Raw genomic sequence first — 23,446 nt, forward strand, 5'->3', positions numbered from 1 at the left:
AAATCATTCAAAAAGATCAGAACATAAACTCCGCTGAAAGACAATACGATATAATTTCCAAGTTTTACATTCCAAGTGCATCGATTATGGAACTAGTTTAGTATTCGTAATTAGTTAATAGACTTATGAAAATTTGATCAGCTTTCAAAATAAAATGAATATCTTTAAAAAATATAAGTATACAAACCTCCAAAATTTTATACTTACGAAAAGTTCAGTTTCTCAAGCTTCTTACACTCAATATTTCCAGCTATCCAAGAACTTAAATTTCCTACTTTTCAACAATTATAAATTTTTATTATTTCCTTGCTAGGTGCTAGTGTTTCCTTTTTATAAATAAAACAATTCAATTTTATTATTAAAAATGTTGTTAACTTGAAATTTTATTATTTTTGTCTTCAAAAGTTTAAGAATTATTCAACTCTAATGCATACTTTCTCTATACATTCAAATATTCTAGAAATGTAAGTTTCCAGTTTCATTTAATTTTGATTTTAAAGAACATTAGTTTTATTTCATTTCGTAGGTTTCAGTTGTAAAGTTAAATATTTCAAAACATGAGTTTTAATTAAATGAATCATTCCATTTGTTAAAATATTATAAAATTTCTCATTCTTGTATTGAATGTTACTAAATTTCAAGTTTCTAATATTAATTTTTTCTGGAAACCATTATTTTTCATTCATTATGAATAGTCCAGTTCAATCTAAAAAATAACATCAAAGCATTCCAAATTTCTTAATCTTCTAACTATCCAAACAATTTATCCATCCAAGACTTTTACATTTTCAAGTTCCTCACAACCTCAAATCAATTTATCGGCCAGCTTCAGTTTCTAAATCGCCTGGTAATTTTTTCAATTTAACCAAATTTAACCGTTGACTAAATATTTTTAATAAAAATTATTAAATTATTTGTGCATTGCGCATTTCGTAATAGATAAAAAACTACTGCATTTATCTAATGTTTAAAAGAAATGGTATTTCCAGATAAAAGATATGATGATCTGGCAAAAAAGTTGTTCCGTCAGCTACAAAGACCGATACTACTCATAACTTACCAGCGGCTCCTAAAGACATCTCTGGTTCAAATAAAATGCTGCGGAGAAAAATTAACTTTCTTTCATAGCTTCTACTACTCACCGCTGCAACGCTATTGAAAAGAAAGAACTCAAAGGAAGCTATGTGTTTTTGAAATAGGATAGAGATAGAAAGAATAATTCAGAAAATGGAGCGCTCTCACCAAATTCCTCTTTTGCTGTTGATGTCGTCCCCCGCTTGCTGCGATCAGAATGAACCTGTTCGAACGTGTTCTATGACTCATCATAAATTACTTATTGACACTTTTGAACTACGACTCATTCATACAAAACACCAAAAATTATGTCCAACCACTAAAAACTGCTGCATCTTTCACACAGAACACGTTAAGAATGAAATTCGATGAGCAGCGCCGACGATTCCTGCCGTTCATCCCTTCGATTCAACCACTTTAATCAACATTTGCCCCATTGGCCGGACAAAATTTAATGAATTTTTCGCACTTCTAATGGATTCTATGCTTTAATAAGTCACATCGATACGATCGCCCTATTTTGGATAATTATTGAAAACCAGTAACGGCACTGGAGAAAACCACACACGAATCGCACAAAAAAAAACTGAACCGTACCGTATGGCTGCTCACCGGAGACAAAAAAAAGAACTGTCTGCTCTTGATAGTTCTTACACAGTAAATGAAAATTACCGAGTTCGGTAATTTTTTTACCGAAATCCTAACATGTGGAGTTCGTTAAACCGTTCGGTAATTTTTTTCATTGCAGAGAAATGACAGCTGTCAAATATTACAGACTCTTTTCGGTAAAAAATTATCGAAACTCGGCTGATCATATCTAAGATCATCTGTCAAATTATTGACAGTTGTCAACGTGATAGCTCGATAGATTACCGAATAACCGGTATTGTTGAACCGAAATGTCTGCAAATATTACCGAAAGGCCGGTGAAGTTTTACCGAAAAACTATATAAGCTCGTTAATATGTACCGAACAACTGGTATAGTTTACCTTATTACCTGTAATTATTACCGAAACACCTGAAATGTTTACCGAAAAACCTGTAATTGCTATCGAAATATCTATAAATATTACCGAAATACCGTGATTTTTTACCGAAAGGCTGTAAAGATTCGGTAGTATTTACCGAACAACCAGTAAATTTTACCGAATTGTCTGTAATTTTTACTGAAATACCCCTTAGTTTTACCGAATAAAGTAAACATTTTCGGCAATATTTACCGAATAATTGGTAAAATTTACCGAAATACCTGAAATAATTACCGAAATCCGGTAATTTTAATGTGAAATAATCGGCTATTTGAACCGAAAAATCGGTAATTTTTACCGGAATGTCGTCTATATTTACCGAAAACTGTAAAATTTTCGGTAATTATTGCGAAAACCGATAAATCGTTTAGTAATTTCAGCCTATGATGCACAGCGCTTTTCGCAAGATGATCGAAGTCTCTCGAAAACACTTGAAGCAAAAATTTCAATTCTGATGAGCACAGATGGACTTTATAATTATAATAGTTTAAAGAACTTTGAAAAAAAAAACAAAAATATTAATATTATTATGTCCATTTGTGCTCATCAGAGTTAAAAAATTTCGCTTCAAGTGTCGTCTGGAGACTCCGATTATCTCGCGTTATGCGCTGTGCATCATAAGCTGAAATTACTAAACGTTTTACTATTTTCGGATATAATTAAGTTTTCGGTAAATATTCAATAAAAATTAGCTTTTGCCACCAAGTTTTTGAAATATAGGCCTATAAAAGAAGAATATTGTGAGTCAAGGTGGAACAACTAAACTTATGGTAATGATTATGAATAAACACTTACCTTTATTTACGACAACCAATTGAATTCATAAATCAAAGCTGTTAATAATTTACAATTTATTCAAACATAAATGCCATTTATTATCAAATTACTTAACACATTTGTATGGAACACCGCACCCAACCGAACAATATTGTTTGACATAAACGTATCCTTTTTCGGCTAAAGATCAGCTGATGGTGGTAAGCTAGGTAATGTCAGCATTGTTTCTGCTGGTTTATGTCCAGGTTTAATTTGGTTTCCAGTAGCTCGAGTATCTACAGCAATAAAAAAAAATGTTAGTATTTATAGAAGCGAAAAATAATGATTTATGTTAAAATTTTCAGAATAGTTTTTGAATAAATTTATAATCAGAAAAAAAAATAAAATACCAGATTCATGTAGTCGACGAGCATGTCATGCGAGAAGCAAAAGTAGGTCGTCCACAGCGAATCCCGGATCTTTGCTCGTTCAGCGTCACCTCTACAGACGATAGATGATAAACTTTTGTCTGACTTCGCAACGTGCCCGACCACGTGTAGCTTATCCTCCCTTGGTTTGTAGTCTTAGACCAGACCGCAGCAAGCCATTAGCTCAGTTAGGGTTGAAATGTGAAAAATGGTGGTTGTCAGATTCCCACCGCCCCGGATGGAATCCGTTTCTGCACTAGAAAAATGTAAAGGAAAAATATGAAATAAGCTTGCATCATTTTATTAGAAACCAAATTTCAACTGAAATTAAAAAGCCAATTGAAATTTTAGGGGGAAAACAATCTGAAGTATAAAATTTCACAGTATAACATTACAAAACTGAACAAATTCTGATACAAAAGATTCTAGCGATAAATGTTATTAAAAAAAACTGCGATATTGCATTAATTTGATGTTTACAATAGTAAACTTACCACATTGGCCACTCCGAAACTGACTTCGGTAAGGTGTGTGTAGTAAAGGAAATTTAGGAGTATAGTTGACTAGGAGGACCAGATCATCCAAACCACGGGCTTCCACCACACAGACGCTAGAAGTGAAATGGTAATAATTTAGAACAAATTTTGTGTTCAGAAAAACCATACAACCAACCTTTTTGGAAACATAAACTGATCCAACGAATTTCCACATTGCGCATAGCATCGTGTGTTTCCTGGCCACCGCGAGACCAGTAGGTGGAACAATCATCTGCTAGATATCGCAAGCTCCAGGTGAACCTTCTTGATCTGAAATCTGAATCTGAAATTCAAATCTAAATGTGAATCTTAAATCTGAATTTTAAATCTGATTCGGAAACCTTAATATGAATCTGAACCTAGATCTGAAAAGCTTATATAAATGTGAATCTCAAATTTTATATTGAATCGCAAATTTGAATCTGAACCTGAAATCTTTAAATTAATTTCAATATAAAATCTCCATTTTGAATCTGGATGAAAATCTCAAACTGAAACCTAAATCTGAATCTCGATCTGAGCTCAAAATCGGATTCTATTTGAAATCTGAATTTAAAAATCTGAATCGTAAACTGAAACATGAATCGAAAACTGAAATCTGAATCTTAAATCGTAATCTCAATGTAAATCTCCAATTTAAAACGGATTTGGAAATCTGAATCTGAAATCTTTATTTAAATTTGAATCTAAAATCTGGATCTAAATCTTAACTGAACCCTATATCTGAATCTGGATTCGAAATCCAAATCTGAATTTAAAACCTGAATCTTGAACTAAAATCTGAATCTGAAATTAGATCTAAAATCTTAATCTCGAATGCGGATCGAAATGTGAATCTAAAATCTGAATCTGATATTTGAAAGCTGAAAGAAATCAGAATCGAACCTTATAAGCTTATAAGCTCAAACCAATAATGTCGGTATTCTGAGCTACCAATCACTAGATCAACCCCAAGTGTAAAACATAACAAAATCCCTGTTAGATTCATTATTTTATAAATCAATCAAAATTCAATCAGTTTAGGGAAACAATGACAATTTAGCATCCCACGGTTAGAATCGACACTGGCGGTTTTCGAAGATATTTTTTTAATTGAACAACCTGTAATATTCAGAATACATATAATAATAATATTTAATTACTGAGATCACTTTTATCAAATGCAGCATAAATGAGAGCAGGATGAAAATCCCGGACAAAACAGTATATTCAAAACTGAATTTTAATCTATATTCAAACGTGTCATCAGAGGACTTAACCCGAATGGAGTCTAATCGTGAGCGTCGCTCCTATTCTAATCCAAAACGTGTGTCTACAATCTGTTAATTATCAGAATCTAACTTCCGATTTCATTATATAATGTAAAACACACAAAATTAACAAGTCTTTGCTTACCTTGGTGTTAATAAAAGGCTGACTGCTTACAGGCAAACGAAAAATCCCCTGTTGCTGCTCCGGATGATCTATTCGATGCTGCCTTTCTCCTCCATCATCATACCGGGTGCCCTTCTCGTTATAGCAGACATTCCACCCAGATTCGGATAATTGTTGATTTCCGTCAATCGCATATCGAAAGCAATCAGGAACGGGAAGTGACATTCTGGTGCCGCGGTAGATGTTGCTGTTGGCGGTGATGCTGCTGCTGCAAACGCTGTGGTGCTGGGAATATAGTGCTGATTTGGACGTTCTCCCACAAACCGATTTAATCAGCTGCCGGATGCGGAGTTTTGGGATCAAATTCTGAAGGGTTCACCGGAAACATGATCGCTGGAAGCTGGAACTGTGAATGTTGCTGCTATTGATGATGGTCACCCGAATGACGATGTTTGTTGCGACCGCCAATTCGTCGTTTCACCCTAATACAATAGATATGTAACCGATTAAAAAAAAGGCGTTGATGCTGGCGGTATTCAGCTGCCGTGCATTTTTTGCTACAGCTGGATGAATGCCACTAGTGCGACGGCTGCTGCTAATATTGGTGAGGGTGATTGTCCGGAGGGGCACCATTAACCAGCTATTCTTTACTTACCAGCGTATGATTAAAAAATAAAAACCACAACACAATTTGACACGCGGACCGACGAAGATGGCGACGCTTGATTGGTAAAAATTATTTGCATTCCGCTGTGTTTGCTCACACGATTAAACTCGAGACGATTGAACCGATTGAACACGGTTGCAAGAGCGAGAAATGAAACTTAGCGCAAGCGAGATGCCACTACATTACAGGTATCAGAGAGAGAGAGACAGTTTCGTCGCTTGTTTTGGCAGCGACATATGACGGGAGGATTATTTTACAGTTTGTTCTGCGTTTTTTACCGAAAAGTTGATGACAAACCGATTTGTTTACATATATCTAAACGAACCTCGGTAATTGAAGATTCGATCAACGAAGTTCGCTAGAAAATAGACGTCAAAATCATAAATTACCGATTTTTTCCAAATTACAGAACTGATTCGGTAAAAAAAATTACCGAACTCGGTAGTTTTCGTTTACTGTGTATGTCATGTTGTATGCTATATTGCGTTCAACAACGAATGAGGTAAGCTTCGTTCGTCAAAATATATGAAGCTTCCACCAAGTTCCCTAGTTTACGAAAGCTTTCGTTGAATTCAATCCTGTTGAACTCGTTAAATATTATATATGGTTGCCAGTATCACAAAAAAAATCACAAAATTATCAAAAAATTATTTGAAAACTAAATAGGTTTTCTTTCTTGTATGATTTTTTTTTTAAACTTATTCGAAAACTTAAGACCTTTTTATGGCAACAAATTCAATATTTAAAGAAATAAAAAATAACAGATAGGGTTAACAATTCAACCATCAATGCTTTGAGTTCTTTTTTTTAAAAAATCGACGTTCTTGATAATTTTCACAAAAAAAAGTGTAGATGCAAGAAAGCTGATGTACGTTAAGGTTCAACTTGTTTGAGCTTTTTGCATCCAAATCGTAAGTAAGCTCATATCCGAAATTCTTTATCCAAAAATGTAATGCCTCTGATGTTCAATTTTTCATTTCTATCCTATGAAGCAACACGGTAATAAAATCCTCAAAGCGTCAAATTGTTATTGATGAGAACTTTGAAGGTGATACAACGAAAATTTACTCAAATATCCATGTTTTATCCTACTTTGTTATTCTTAAATTTTCTTTTGCTTCCGTTTTCTTTTTTTCATCAAAACCAAAATTTTATTGATTTCATAAACGTTTAGTGACCCTGTTTGATTTCCATTTAAAAACCAAAAAACTAAATTATCATCTAAATTAGATTTGAGAAAAAATAATAAAGGAAATAAATAATATCTGATATAAGAGAAATACGAGAATAAAATAGAGAAGGAAAACTTTATTTCGTATTTGATTATTCAGGGAAGATTTTTTCAAGAAAATAAACTTACATATAGTTCAGTACATTAAATCATATTTCTTGTTTTTGCATTCGATTATAATTTTTTTGTTAGCAAGTTTATTTTGCTAATTTTCTAGAAGTTTGATTAACTTTAAATTCCGGGTCCGACGAATCAAAAATGTTGATTTCAAATTTAACTGCATGTCAGTCAATGCATTTCTTTAAAAAAACGGCTTTTTTTTTATTAACGTCACGAACGAAAGTAAAACTTGCGTATCGTTTTTCTTTCAACTTATGGAAACCTCTCTTGTCAAAGTCACGTTTTTTTTAAACAATCTTCATTAGTATTTTCTAAACTTGAACATAGTTCGTGCCTTAAATAAGCCTAGACCCTTTTTCGAAGACAGCATGCAAATAATTCATTAAACTCTGAATAAAATGTACTGTTATCAAAAGATATAGTCTGAAAACTCTATAATGTTCGCTTATATCATGTATCAAAGAAATAATATCACACCAGGCCGAGAAAATCTCTTAAACGATAACGCCAATTATAAAATTTGATCGATCTACTTGCATTTCATTGATGTATTAGGAACCACATTAGGGAAATATAATAGTCGTATTAAGATTCAACTACCTCCTTTGTGATTTTTAGTTAATCCCAACATGAACAATTTGGTCATTGCTTTTCTCAAACTTTGAAATTCATAAAAATAATAGAAATTTTCTTACACGAAGCCAAACTTCAAAGCCACGCAACGGAAAAATATCAAAATTCGGTGGTAAAGTCTTAGTAATAAAGAAAAGGAAAGAATTTTTTCAATAGTATCGAATATATATGTAATTGATTTGAAATATATTGTGATAATGAAATTAAAATATTAAAATTTATAAAACTACATGAACCACCAGACATTTGAATCTTAAGAAAAAACATATTTGGCGACGGATGCTTGATAAATATAGTCACCTAGTACGACTTGAAAATACTGAAGGAATATTATCTTTTTCTCAAAAGAACTCTTTGAGCAATGATTTACAACAGAAGATAAAATGCGTACCGAAGCACTTATTATAACATATAAATGGAACACATTAATAAAATGATTGAATAATCTGATAGATAACATTAATTGGTGAATCTTAATGGAAAAAATGATCGAATATGTAATCACTTCTTGAAAAGTAAAAATTATCTAAAACCTTACATTGTGCTTTTTAAGCAATTAAGCTCTAAGTGCTTGGCTTCCAAAATGTGTGAGGCAAAGGAGAAAAAAGAATTAAATAATTTTCAAAAAGGCTACACTCACGAAAGACAGTTTAGCAAATTTGTGTCTGCGTATATCATAGTAATACATTTTCAGTTCAAATTATTTTATTTCTCAACCATAAAGGCCCTTTTGGAAATTGTTTGATTTAACAGGGATCGCAGTAAAGGAAAAAAAAGCGAGCTAGTTTGTCTAGGGTGAAATGCGGAAAGTAATAGCTTTCACTAAATACTTAACTTGATATGATATGCATTTTATCGAATGCCTCATAGAAATAGGAGTTTCCTTAGGAAATGTCTAGGAGCATAGGAGGTGTAGGAAGAACATGATCGCACCATTTTCCAAAATGGATCCTGATCTTTACCTTTCTTTAACTAACACAACCCCTTCCTTGGATACTTGAATATAGATTCGCAGACGTACAGACGGTTTCCATAGTTGGGGATACTAACTTATCTCTGGTTCTGAATATTTCAAAATTATTTTGGAGTATGCAGGAGCAAGAGGTTGCTAGTTGAACCTAAAGAGTATCATACTAACATTCCTTCCTTTTTCCCCCATTGACTACTAGGACGTGGCCGGCGCCGTTATTGATCTTTTTAAAGGGAGAGCATGAGTTTTGTGCATTGTGAATGAATTGCTAATCCCAAGCACCATTCTGTTGGCCCTTGCACAAAATTGATGGCCTCGATCAATCACGGAGTAGCAACCATTGGCGAATCAGAACTTGTTCTGCTTAGCCACGCCAGCGATCATGGAATTGGAAATGCGTAAGTTGAACAAAGCCTATTAGAATATGTTATCTGAAGTTCTTTTTGATTGTTGGTTGGTGTATGAATATATCTTCACAGCATTTCGAATTCAATGATTTAAGGTGGATATGAGTAGTCAACCAAGCTAAGCTAAGCTAAGCTACCATGGTTTTTTTTTCTATTCTGGCACTGAATAGATCTTGTTCATATGAGGCCCTGAAGATCTGAAAACAATGAAAAGACTGTTCTGACAAATGTGTTGTTGCAGATGACATACAGTCAAATGAATTAGATAACAACCGAAACCAAACAAACTCTCCTTAATATTTTGCCACTGGTTCTGTGGATTTTTTGTTATGTAGAGTTGTATGCTTCAAAAGTGTTTTTTCCCCAGAAGATACCATTGTAGTCAAAATAAACTTTTCAGTACAGACGCAAAATATGTCCGTCTACCATCAATCCATCAGTAGGAAATTTCTTCTTTTTTTATCATATAGGTAGTTACTGTAGCGCATACTGTATGTGTAACCAAAAACAAAAAAAAATAGCTCAAGTACATACCTGGCTGTGTCCCGGTCCAGCGCACTCGGGTCGTGCCATGCCATGCCGTATTTTTGTGACCGACCGGTTGGGTTTTATGCAGCAGACAACCGGTTGTTAGTAATTGGCAAATGTTTAGTGGCCTGAAGCGCATTCGAACGAGTGTGGCCGCTAGTATTCGGCGAGAGTTTGTATCGTTCAGACACGCGAGAAAGTAGTATTCTTGCTGCTGGAGAAGACGTCCACCACATTTCGGAGCTCTCCAACGCTTCAGCAGGACGCAAAACGTGCGACCAACCGCTAAAGGAGTTACGACGTTCGTTCATTCGCCGTGGTGACCTCCGGGTTCCGATGTTCTTTTTTGTTGTTGTTGATTATTCAAAACCATTTCGACCAAACGTACATGGGCCATCCATCTATTTCTATCAACCTGTGCCGATGATAGAAGCTAAGAAGTGAAACAAAGTAAAAAAAATAAATAAATTACCTACCCATACACAAGGTTTCGGTGCAATTGTGATTTGTGGTGTTTGGATTGGATTGGGATTTTAGGCTGCTCTGCTCAGGTTTGACATATTTCTGAACAGCTGAAGCTCAACGGAAACGCTGATCGAGGTGCTGCTGCAACGATGTTGTCCACAGGCCTGGTGGCAGTGGATCTGCTACTGAAGCATGTTTCGCAAGGATGTAGGCTGCTGAATCGAGAATTTCATGTGTAAGTTTTGGGTTAAGTGTTCACGATAAGCGTGATTGAGAAAGTGGGTTATTCTATTGTAGAATTGTTACTGTTATTGTTGTGGTTAATTTCCACCCTTAATCTGGTAAGTTGTAGCTGAGTTAATTTTAAAAAGAATCTAGACTCCATCATACTACTGGTATTAACACTAGTGTTAATCTAGGCGCTATGTGCTGACTGCTGACCTTATAACAGAATATTGTAGTAATCGACTCCTCGTAATCCGATTAGATTGTTGATAAACAGACGCTTTGTTCAAGGTAAAAGGAAAGTTATTTGTATTTCAATCATTCATGTTCTGATTTTATGATTTTGAATGAAGAATGAAGATTTACTACCGAAAGCTTTGACAAAAACTCAACATTCGCTATTTTAAATTAAAGTTTAAAAAGTTTATGTAATATAGATTCAAAACCAAATTTAATAGTTCAGATTTATAAGGCTTTTTTTATAAAAGTTCGATGAAGTTTTCGTTGTTGTGAAGCATTTTTCAATAAAAATCCTGTCTAAATGCCTTTCAAGTCACAGAACCTTTATAAGACACTTTACAAACTTCAAATTTCAATTTCTTCAACAATTACAACACTTCTTTCTAGAACACTAGAGGAATAAATGACTATTTTTTTGTTAATAAACCTGATAATCAAATAAAAAAAACCCTTAAAAACCTTCTAAAATAGGAGTTAGCAACCTTTTGAAAAAAAAATATATATAACGGGCCACTTTCAATTTGAATTTTTTTCGGCGGACCGCATTAAAAAAAAAATTAGGAAATAGTTTGCAGAACTTTACGTTAATTTTATAACTACAAATTTTTGACGAAAACAAACTGGATAGAAGAGGATAAATAAATCGAATTCATGTACCGTAAACCGGGGTAACTTTAATCACCAGGGTAATTTTGACCAACAATACATTTTTGCACATTATCATCAATAACTCAGTCTATAGTTTGAATTTTTGAAAACTACATTTGAAAGCCTATTTATTGAGTATCAAATATGCAAAATTTGGTTTGTATTTGAATTTTTAACTTAATTTCAAATTCCTAAAATATCTATGTTTTCTAAAGCTCGAACACAAACAGCTCTCCTGATGATAACAAAAAGCATTTAGATGCAAACGGGTTGTTGCAAGTGAAAGAACAACTTTTTCTCTTTGTAAATGTGTTTTATAGTGCTTTTTTATAGTCATTTAGTGATAATTTTTTTATGTTTAAAAAATAAGGACCTGTTCCAAGAGTAAGCCCGTATTGGACAAATGAGTAGGAATCCTATAAAATGGTAAACTTTGAAGAAATAATGAAAATGGAAATAATGGGAGGGCCTAGAGGAATGTGTGAAGGTAAAATTTCATTTGTATTTTGTAGCTCAAACTATTTAGCAAATTATTAAATTTTTGCCCCTAAATGTATGCAGCTTAGTAGTTCTTTTTTCGATTATAAATGTTTTGAAAAGAAAACGTTCAAAAGTAAGGTAAAATTTATAACCAAGCAATTGTAAATATTATGAAAGTGTTTTGTATCCATTATGATCAAGAAAACTCGTTAAAACCGTCGGAAATAGAGACTGACCAATGTTACCCCAAAGCATCAGCTTCAAAACAGAGACGAAATCGATTTTGAAATCAAATTTAAAGTAGTTTAATAAATTTCTGCAACCATGTTTTACGTTCATAGGAGTCCAGTACTGGTTTTAAAAATATGAAACATGCCACATTCCCTTTAACAGGAAAAATAATCGCAAAATATTGAAAAAAGTGATCAATATTACCCCGGATTACGGTACTTACATATACATTTTTTTAACATAAGGCGATTGAACCAGCCGAAATTGAATAGGTTCATCACTAAATCTTGTTATTTTTTCAATAATTTAAATGTTTTAATTGATTGGAAATGTTAAGGAAATATTTTTATTTAAAAAAGGAAACATCATTTGCGTCCCTTTTATTTGATAACTAATAACGAAAATTTTTGAAAGTCTTTCTATGGTTCATAAAGAGATTTGAACCGTTCTGAGAAAGTTGTTGTCTTCAGAAAAAATTGTAACCTTATTTTTAGGAATTTCTATAATTTGTAGAGTCAGAGTGCTTCTTGAGCCTATGTTTGCGAGTTAGAGCCCAAGAGTAAACATCGAACATAGTTGTACCGGAAAAGTTTTTCAATAACTGTCTGCCAACTGCAACGTTGATATAAATGTCGCGAATGCCATAGATATGGTAAAACGACTTTAATCGAAACAATAAAAAATTGTAGATTTCAATTTTTTGACAGCGCTATCTCTGATACAAGAAAATCTTGGCAATATCTGAGCCCTTGATTGAATGAAGGGTGATACAGTTATTGAAAATCAGCTTTCGGTTTCTATGTAGGTTAATTGGTTTATCAGTTATGAAAGATCGATTTTACCTTAAACTGATAAACTTGAAAATTTCCATATCACCGAAACTAGAAGTGATAGACATAATCTGTGAAATATTTGGAATTCCCAAAATCTTGAAACGTTACAAACTGTTGAATTACAGAATTACAGATAGTGTTTTTGTAGAGAAATCAGAATTTTTCTGAGTCATGTCGATAAGAAAACTATAATCGTTTACCCAGTCTTTATTATAAAACTTTCTTTATCTCCGTTATTAAACAAGAACAAAACTAGATAGAACTAGCTCCTTACGATCCGGTCGATCTACCCAAATTTTGCATTAGCCTTACTATTTTATGAAATTTACAATCTATCACAGAAAAAAATCGTGGAATAAATTAATTTTAGACGAGTTTCGCGGGCCGCACAAACATGTTTTGAGAGCCGAATGCAGGCCCTCGTTGGTTCGAAAACCTTTAGAAAACGCTTACATAAAAAAAGATTTGAAGACACTTCTTGTAAGCTTCAATCAAACAAAAACTTGCTGTCACTCAATCAAGAAGCATTTCACTTATCAGTAAAAAAACTGAGCCTACTGTTGTTTTGTTAAAAATGTTTATAGTTTTATCGAGATAAACAATTAATGAGTAGATACTGAACACCATTTGAAAAATGGAAAATGATTGTTTATTTTGTTCCTTTTTAAAAGATGTTCACTTTGCTTATTTACACGAAAAAAGAAGAAAAATATTTTCCTAATCTGATTTAAAAATGACTCATTTCCAATTCAAGTGTTTAAATAAATTCCTTTCTAGTACATACATATCACGAAAAAATAGCCGTAAAATTTTGAAGTGCATTATAATTGAGCCGGGACTAATTTAAAATTGTTCTTTTGCCACTTGGAGTAAAAACATCTCTAGGGAGGAATAAATAATTTGAAATAAATTAGACACAACCATGTGTGCAACATAAAATCTACATTGAACATAATCGAAGAATCTAGTTATTTTTCATAAAAAAAAAGAAAAAAAAAAATAACGAATACAAAAAGGTGAAGAAAATCCCATTTTCCACGGTTTGCTTTATGTTCTTCATTGTTCTAATACTAAACTCAAAAAAAAATATACAAGATCTAGAATCTTGTAATATTTTGAATCGATTCGAAGTTATTTAAAAATACAAGCGAAGCAACTCATTGGCAGAATTTGTAGATTTCGAAAAGAAACAAAAAAAATTAACAATCGAAATTAAACTTATTTGAAATCACGGTTGGTATATTTGCACACGCTCTCAGGTTCAACCCGAACTCTGGTTCTTAATATGTGTTAAGGTTCCCTTCCAGAAAATATCATTTTCTGTGTAATTTTTCTAGAAACTTACTTTGGAAATTGTAGATAATAAAATTAAAATTCAGAACATAGATCTCGATTTCACTTGCAGGAAAAAGATTCTAAATCATGAATTTAATCAGGCTATAGATTTAGTTTCACGTACCAAAATCAAAATAAATATCCCAAAATCCCAACCCCAAATCGTGTTGAAAACATACATAGAATTGCATATCGTAATAACAATTTAGAACTATTGAATCAGAATTTATTAAATCATTTAGAAAAAAAAGTAGAATGTAATGTTCCGTCCCAAATTCAAATTCCTTTTTTTACCGGACATTTGGTCACCTTGCATATATCTCTCTTATTTTTATATTAGCTGATCCCATACGAACTCCGTTTCGCTTTTCATTTGTAATATGTCATAAATAGTTTGTATGAAAGTCAATTGTCAAGCATTTTTCAGTTGTACTGCCGAATTCTTCGCTAAGTAGTAATTGCAAAAATATTGGACGATCACTTTTTCTGTCGGTTACTCAATTTGCAATCAGGAATCAGTTGATCGTGCCCATAAACCACCGTCTATAAATTTCGACTCGATCATTGCCAAACAACGCCATTTTTGCCAAAAAGGTGAACCTCTTTTCGGAAGCTTCTTATTCAATCTTTGATATCTGAAATAGATTGCTCTGCCCTCAAAACTCCCGTGTGCAAATTTTCAAAACAATCCATTGTACAACACCGTCAAAATATCTAAAAAAAATTGAAAAAATATTCAATATGGGCGACCCCTTTCGTCAACACCTGGCAAAACATTTGACATCTAAAATCGATTGCCCGTCCCTGAAAACTGCCTTGTGTAAATTTTCATCGCAATCTGATGTATTTTAACGACGATATTGCAACAATATTGAAAAGTGAATATGGACGACCCCTTTTGCCGGCCCCTTACACTAAATTCAACACCTAAAATCGATTGCCCGTCCCTCAAAACTCTCGTGTACCAATTTTCATCTGAATCCGATGTATAGTAACGACAATATCGCATGTCTTGTCAATATGTCTTGAATTTGTAAATGACTTGAATTTGGATAAGTGAAATCAAATGTTTGGCCCTAACAACTCCTATGTGCAAAATTTCATCCCAATCCGAAGTAAAACAACTTCAATATTACTAAGATATTGAAAATTTAATATGGACGACCCCTTTGTAGGCCCCTTACACTGCATTTGATATCTTAAATTCATTGCACGTCACTCAAAACTATCGTGATCAAATTTTCATCTGAATACGATGAATAATAACGACAATAACGAAAAACAGCAAACAGTGAATATGGGCGATCCCTTTGGCTGACCCCTTACACAAAATTTGATACCTGAAATTGATTTCTTGTATTTTAAAACTCTCATGTGCAAAGTTTCAACACAATCTGACGAAAAATAACGTCAATATGGCGAAAACAATGTTTGTCTTGTATAGACGACCCCCTTCAGAAAAGGTCATCCGAAAATTTGAAAACATTTTTCATTCTTCCTGGTCCTAAGGAACATCCATGCCAAATTTCAGCTCTCTAGGTCTTAAGACGGCTGCGCCTATAGAGAACAAACATACAGAAATTACTTTTTAATTAATCATGCAACTTTTGAGAAAACATAGTCTGAAGAAAACATGAAGACTGGGCTTTCGATGTATGTATTCCTCTAAAATTAACATGAATTATTTTAAATGCTTTACAATACAGATATAAGCAAGGTGATCCAAAATTATCTCCTAGTCAAAAATAAGACAGTCATCTCATTGGTATATGATTCAAAAATATTTTCTAAACTCTGATTTAAAAAATCAAGATATTTTAATCGATTAAAAACACAATAAGCAATTATTGAAAGATTACAATCAACCAAAATTTAAAAAATCTTTTTGGTGTAAATTTTTTAGTTAGCGTTTAAAAGATATTTACACCAACAATTTTTTCAACGATTCAATAAATATCATACAGTAGACTTATGAGTGCTGAACTTTTTTTTTGCTGCATTCAAAATGTAGGATGATAGGTAGATGAATCTTCAATTGCGCTACTGCCTTTTTTTACGTATTTTACATGTTTATCGATTATTTTTTAAAGTCTCGCTAAACTGGGTTAGGTTTAGGGTCACTTTGGGAGGTATAAATAGGAATCTGGTTGGCGAACCTATGTTTTTTTTTATATTTTGAGATAGCACCAAACCGGTTTGAAAACCACTGCTTCATTTTCTTCGAAGAAGCTTTGTATTGTCGTTGTGTTTCATCATCAAACCTCTCTTGGTATCTACCACATCACACAACAAAGCTGAAGCATCATCATTATTATTTACGAATGGGAAGCGTTTGAACTTGAATACCCAACTCACACGAAACGTTTTGGGGGCTTCTCCGAAATTCTCCCCGCTTTGAGGAGGTGGAGACCATACATATATATCTGCTCTGCTCCCAGTGGAGCTGTTAGGACGTGTTTGAGTTCTAGATTCGAACGAACTGTTGGAAGATTTAAATTTCCGAATCAGCAATTAACAATTTGTGATTGTGATTTAAAAACACCATATTCTGTCTCTAAATTAAAAATTCCTGTCTGTAAATACGATTTTTCACTACAACGAGAAAATCTTATATTGAATCTTTTCTTGGTAAAGCTTTTATAAGTGTTTTATAGATTATTTTATTTTTTCTATAATACTGAACACTGGTTTGTAACAAAGTTTTATAGCAACCTTGCATTTTCTTACAGAACTAAATTTGTTACTTGGGTTTACGCGTTCAATTAACTTTAGTTTGTTCAGATACCTTATTTTTCTTATTCTAATAGCCGATGCTATTTTAAGCACGACTCGGAACTACCTTAGGGACCATTCATATAGTACGTAACGTGTTTAGGGTTAGGGGGTTAGAGGGTTGCCATCCGTCCCGCAAAAGCGGGACATGTCCCGCTTTTTTGTTGAATGTCCCGCTGTCCCGCTTTTTCCTCAAAATGTCCCGCTTTTTTTCTTGGAAAACTTTTACAAAGTTAACTGACTGATACAGGAAAAAATCGAACTTTAGTCTCACTTTTAATTCCATGATGAACAGAAATTTTTCTAATCAACTTTTTTCTCCAAATAAGCAGCATTTTTCATAGCTTATATTAGACAATACAGAATAAATCTAAAGCTCTTAGTATAACAGTAAGATTCTGATTCATTTAAGTGTTCTTGCAGTACGTAAGCCAATGTATGAAAAAATATTTTGTTATAGTTGCCTCCATATAATTATAAATTATAGAATTTTAGAGATAAACTCTTTCGACAGAATCTTAGTTAAATTTTCAAATATTATACACCACCTTTTTCGACTCAATTGTCCTTATATACTTTGATGAATGGAAGTTTTCTTCATGTTTTCAAACTTTTAAACAAATTACCAAACAAACTAGTTCTTTAAAAATACACAATGGTGTTTAACGCGGTATCAAATCCGCCGTTCACATGTACGACTTGAAATATTTTCTCTCAAATAACGTGTTAATTTGCGTGAATCGTGGAAAACAACACGGTGCAAAAATCACTGTAAATAGATGTCATGTTAGAAAACCTGAGCAAAATCAATCTACGTTAAAAAAACCCTCAGTGTACTTTCTATAAACAACTTTGGCTGATTGTTGACGTATAACTTTGGCTACACAATTAGGCAGGCTCATTTTAAAATTTTCCTAAATGTCCCGCTTTTTTCCGCTGTGTCCCGCTTTTTTCTGAAAGTATCTGGCAAGCGTAGGTTAGGGGGTATACATTTTTGTTACGCTTTGAGATTTTTTGATAGCAAATCTGAAACGAATGTGTTAACTACGTAGAGGGGGAGCTTGTCGAAAACGATCCGGAAAAATTGTTAGCAAAAACTTGAAAATTTTGCTTGTGACTTCTGTTCGCAAATCTTCAAAAAAGTTGTTCTACACCAGCCGATCGATTTTTCCCTGAATAGTTGGAAAAGGGAGAGTCTGTAACGTGACGATTTTTTTAAAGATTCCGGTTTTTTCATGGAATTTTTCTGAAAAAGACACTGTGATTTCAAATAGATTACCAAACAAATGTTCTTTTTTTATCCAAGGTCCAAATTCAAGTGAAGTTAAATAATATCGTCAAGTATTGGGTTATTTTCTGGAACCCAGGTTTAAAATATTAACTAGAAATCATTAGAAAAGGTAATAAAATTAATATAAGCTTATTTTTAAAAACATTTGGAAAAAATAGTTCAAGAAAATAAGTTTGAAAAATGTTATTTTTTTTTAAAGAAGTATTTAGACTGTAATTGAGCTTCTAAGAAAGTTTTTTAATTTTTTTCAAACTATATTAGGGAATGAAGAAAAAAGAATTTGTTTCGAAAAAAGAAATGCTTCGGAAAAAGACAGTACATCAGCTATGGAATGCTCAAAAATAAATTTCACTTATGGTGTCCAAGAAAGTTGAAGTTAGAAGCTATACGTTGCACATAAGTATATATTTTTTGAAATTTTTTTTTAAGATCATGACTACCAAAAATGTTCAAACTGTATATTTCAATCAAGAACCGAAAACATTGTCACACAACATTTTACACTTTTAGATTGTCAAAATACGAAACACAGAATTTTTGACGAATAGCAAACTTTTCGGATTTTTTTTCTTAGACTTTGAATTACGGAGAACTGAAGTGTTGTAAATGAATATTGTCCGAAAACGTATTTGATTTACATAACGAGTTTTCCAAAACTATAAATTTTGTAAAAATCGGTTGAGAAACAAGAGAGATATAGTTGTTTTAAACAAGGAGTGTCAAATTGACACTCAAGGTCTGATTAGGGGTTTTTTTTCCTGGGCTTTCAAGGTGCGTCCATAAAAAAAGTAATGATGCAAAATTAAAGATTTCAAGAATTCATTGAGGGTCCCTGAACAAATTGTTTTGTTTGGATTCCCGAATAAAGTTTCCTTCCGCCAAACTTCCAATATTGTCATATTGATACTCAAGAGAGGATTAGGGTGACCAGATTTCCGGTACTTTCTATCGAAAGTTGACATCAAAAAGATTCAAATGCACAAATATACCTGAATATCGGTAAACTCAGCATCGATAAGCAAAATTTGTTGAAAAATGCGTTATGTTCCAAGGTTATTCGATATGGATCGATAAGCAAAATTGGTTGAAAAATGCGTTATATCCCAAGGTTATTTACACGGGTTTTTGTACGTGAGACATGAATAATGAAGCAATGAGACGTGAGAAGTGAAAAGTAAGCCGTAAGACTTGAGAAGGAAGAAATGAAATGTGAACCGTAAGAAGTAAGAAATAAGACGCGAGAAGTTTAAAGTGCAGAGTGACACGAATACGTTAAACGTGAGATCTGAGAAGCGTTACGTGAGAAGTGAGACATGGGACGTGAAAAGTGAAAAGAATGAAATGAAACGTGAGAATTGAGAAATGTGACATGAGACTTAAGATATGAACAGTACGTGAGACATGCGACGTGGGATGTGAGAAGTGAGATTCCCACTTGTCACAGTCACATGTCCCAAGTCTAAGGTCTTAAGGTCTCAAGTTTCATGTCTCAGGTCTTAAGTCCCATTTTTCATGCCCCCCTCACGCTCAGTTTTCCGATCTCAGTTCTCAAGTCTCATATTACATGTCTAAGGTCTCATGTTTTACCTCTCATAACTCAGAACTAAGCTTCTTCCAACTTCAAACATTTTCATTGAAAAGAACTTGTTTAAGGTTGTTCAAGTTAACTGCTTATTATTTTATGTTCAAAAAAAATATATAACAAAAATTCCACATGCATTCTGCACACTCCATTCAAAATTAAACACGCCCCATCGGAGCTGCATATGCTGCTCAGAGTTGTTGTTGTTGAATAAAGCACTGGGAAAGAGAGAACTCAGCTTGGTCGATTTGTATGCGGGCATCTTAAAGCTGTGGGTTGGCTTTATCAAGCTGGATTGGGTTGGAGGAAACATATTCGGGTGCGTAGTTTCAATCTGAAAGAGCAATTGTTGAAGCTAAGTGCCGGATTTCAACATCTCTCGCGTTTTGATTGTTGTGGCATAACTGCTGCAACTGCTCTCGGCATTTCACAGAATCAGTGCGGTTTTGGAAGGCGGAGAAAGTTGCGTGCAATCTCCGAAGAAGCTCGTGAATTCCTGTGGGGGTTCCAAGTTGAAACGGGAGAAAAAACACGACGTGGTGCAATTCAGCAGTGCATTTGTAGGATAGTGATTTTTGTGGGTTTCAGTAAATTTGGGAGGTCAATCTGAACGAATTTTGCTTTCCACAAGTCTGTTAACATGGGAAGAATAGAAGTGCATCAACAATATTGACATCGGCGAACTGCATTGCGGTGACCCATAAAAAAAGGAGCAAATGTGATTATACCAGAGAATAGATAGTGCGAGCAATATTAACAGTACATGCTACGCGAACGCTCACGACCAGTGGAGTTGCAGATATTTGCGTGTTGCAAAAAAGACTCTATAGGTAATGAGATGCATAGTTCATTTAAGTACATCAATTGTTAGCAAGTTGCATGTTAATTTTGTAATTATATGGTAATTTCCCTTCTCCTGATTCTATCTGGCTAGAGGTGTTTCTGACTACGAAAGAATGTATGGTCACATACGAATTCTTTTGACGAACTTACTTTTTCTTTAAAAATAAATAATCAATTGGTATATACTTTTTTGTAAAGTTTCAATTTAGAATAAATAAATTTAGTTTGATAACAAATAAAACCAAACATGTAAAGTTGATAACAGTATAAAACAGGAAAACCAGAATATTTAACCTGAACTTAAATGAAAAAGACTGATAACTGCTTATTACTTCAACAATTTCAGAAGAAGACATGTTTACTCATTATGTAACACATTAAGAAGTAGAAGATTAGTGTTAGTATGCTATCAAATCATTTGTAAACAATGTAATGTTAAAAAGAAGTGCTGAGAAGATGCGATGCGTGGTGACGAGGCATTTCCTTCGACTACGATCAATAGTTTTGGCTGTACTCGATAATATCGCTCAAGTTCCCATAAAATTCAACAACGCAGCTTGAGTCTAGAAACTGGCGGAAAATTTACATGATTGTTTGTTTAATTTAACCCCACTCTCGGATAGTAACTGCTCAGTATCTGACTTGGAAACGTGTTTCACCGGAACGAGGAATTGTTAGAAAGGTAGGATGTGGGCAATTAGAATTTTGTCGCACCTTTCGAATTATTGTGGCGCCTGAAATTTGTTCAAACTATTCAGGACCAAATTACAACGTCCTAATCTATTAATATGCTCAATTAAAAGTTACGAAAGTTGTAAAAAATCAAAGCGAAGTGAGAATTCAACGTGATCCAGAGTTAAGACTCTAAATGATCGAAACCCTAAACAATTTCTGCACATATCATTTGGAACGATACCGGAAAACTAACGGGAAGCCAGAGAGGTAATTTATTCAAGCAAAAGCGACGCTGCTATCTCCGGTCGTGATTTTGCCCAGAAGATTAATTCCGCTAATTGGCTTGCGAGAATGAATTCGTGCATATGAAGTTATTTAGAGAGCATCTCAAACAGTGCAAAAGGTTGGTGGTTACTACGAAAAGAACTAATTTAACCAGTTTGGGGAAGAACAGAAAAATGTATGTTTGACTTATAAAACGGAAGAAAAAAAACTATGAATGATGCTAATGAACCTTACTAAGTGGTTTTTTTTTTATCTTCCAATTCCCCATTTTACCGAGAATAAGCGAGTGTACCCAAATTTCTTGATCATCATTCCTAATAAGCTCGTTTTAAAACTAAGCTTCAGTCTCAACAGTGGAGCTTCTACTACACCAGACATCACGGCATGTAATTAGGTGAGGCGGCATCGTTCTGGTGACTAAACACTTATCGTCAGTTCACTTGCAGCCATCTCAGAACTCGCGAGTTGCTTGAATGCGGATACATTGTAGTATGCCTGTCGTTGATTCAAAAAACAATCATCGACAGGTTTACAATCCCATGCACCTGATATTTGAATTTTTTGGGTTTAATGGTGCGAAAAACAAAAATAATATTTACCGCATGATCTTTAAAAATCTTACCAAGATGCGTTGAAACAAATTTATGAAACTTACATCAACACTAAACCTAAACCTCACGAATGAGAGTCAAGCTCATTTCGATCAAATCTTGTCCCGCACTTCAATTGTCTGTTTTAATATAGTTCTGGAAAATAATGCAGATTGGTCGAATGGTAAAATAAAGGGAGAGAGGGTGTTTGCGTAAACAAGCTTTCTTAGAATCCATTATTCAGCCAATATGGAACTTCAAAGACTGCAAGAACTGAAAATTCAAACAGCTGTAACTTTCAAACCGCTGAATCATTTTTCACAAACTTGGTTTTATTGAATTACCAGAAGATTCTAGTTTAGTTTTAGTTTGTATAACTATCGATTTCCTGGGCCGAATTTTAGCAAATAACTTTTGTTGAGTAACCTGCTCATATGAGTTGTATGTATGAGTAATTTGTTGACCATTTATCTGCTATACATTTTAGAAATTTGAACTACGTAATGAAATGTAGAGGGGAACTTGTTTGGAAAGTTATTACTATTTTGAGCTTCATGATTGTTTAAAGTCTGTTTCACATAGAATCTGGTCGGATAAAATAGATCATTTCTCCGCAAAGAAATAACGTACAACAAAAGTAAAAATGTCATTTTGTAGGGTGTTAATTGCACTTTAAGGAAAAAAAAATACATAAAAATCATTCGTCAGCTGAATTTTCGAACTTTTTTTGTGATACCACCCATCATTTTCTGCACAGTACTGCTGGTAAGCTCGTTCGCCATCTTGTTCCACCACTTTTCCATTTGAGCGGGTTTTTTCATGGTTCTGCCACATTTCTTCAGTTTGCCCTTAACTATTGCCCAATATTTCTCGATGGGACGAAAATCCGGACAGTTTGGTGGATTGATACTTTTTTCAACAAAATCGATCTTGTTCTCCTTATACCACTTAACGACATCCCGGCTGTAGTGGCAGCTTGCCAGGTCCGGCCAGAACTTCACCGGACCTTGTGAGACCGAATGAATGGCAAAACCCTCTTCTGGAGACATTCTTCTTTGTAAACATTTCCATTCATTCTGTCCCCAGTGATGAAAATCTTAGTCTTCTTCCCACAACTACAGATCCCTTGCCAAATTATCAGCTTACGAGCATATTTATCTGCGAAAACAAACTTGAATCTACCCGCAACATTCCCTTT

The 23,446-nt window shown here is 33.8% G+C and overlaps 1 protein-coding gene and 1 long non-coding RNA gene across 4 annotated transcripts in view; one reads left to right on the top strand and one right to left on the bottom strand.

Moving 5' to 3' along the window:
* Positions 1-3,029: 3,029 nt before the first annotated feature.
* On the bottom strand, positions 3,030-4,217 carry LOC129756959 (uncharacterized). The gene is made up of 4 exons (XR_008739577.1): positions 3,960-4,217; positions 3,782-3,897; positions 3,270-3,543; positions 3,030-3,155 (listed from the first exon to the last, which is right to left on the bottom strand). It is a non-coding gene; the product is annotated as an uncharacterized LOC129756959 (long non-coding RNA).
* A 5,686-nt stretch (positions 4,218-9,903) lies between these two features.
* LOC129756958 (fatty-acid amide hydrolase 2-B) overlaps positions 9,904-23,446 on the top strand; it is a 29,671-nt gene continuing 16,128 nt past the window's right edge. The window contains exon 1 of one of the 3 annotated variants that reach the window (XM_055754037.1): positions 9,904-10,453. In XM_055754037.1, the coding sequence (XP_055610012.1) occupies positions 10,368-10,453 (86 nt within the window). In that variant the 5' untranslated portion in view covers positions 9,904-10,367. Of the gene's footprint in view, positions 10,454-20,167; positions 20,686-21,243; positions 21,381-23,446 lie in introns of those variants that run through there. The other 2 variants (XM_055754038.1, XM_055754039.1) reach the window with 2 other exon arrangements.

The sequence above is a fragment of the Uranotaenia lowii genome, chromosome 3, assembly GCF_029784155.1.
Source record: "Uranotaenia lowii strain MFRU-FL chromosome 3, ASM2978415v1, whole genome shotgun sequence".
Lineage (NCBI taxonomy): Eukaryota > Metazoa > Arthropoda > Insecta > Diptera > Culicidae > Uranotaenia > Uranotaenia lowii.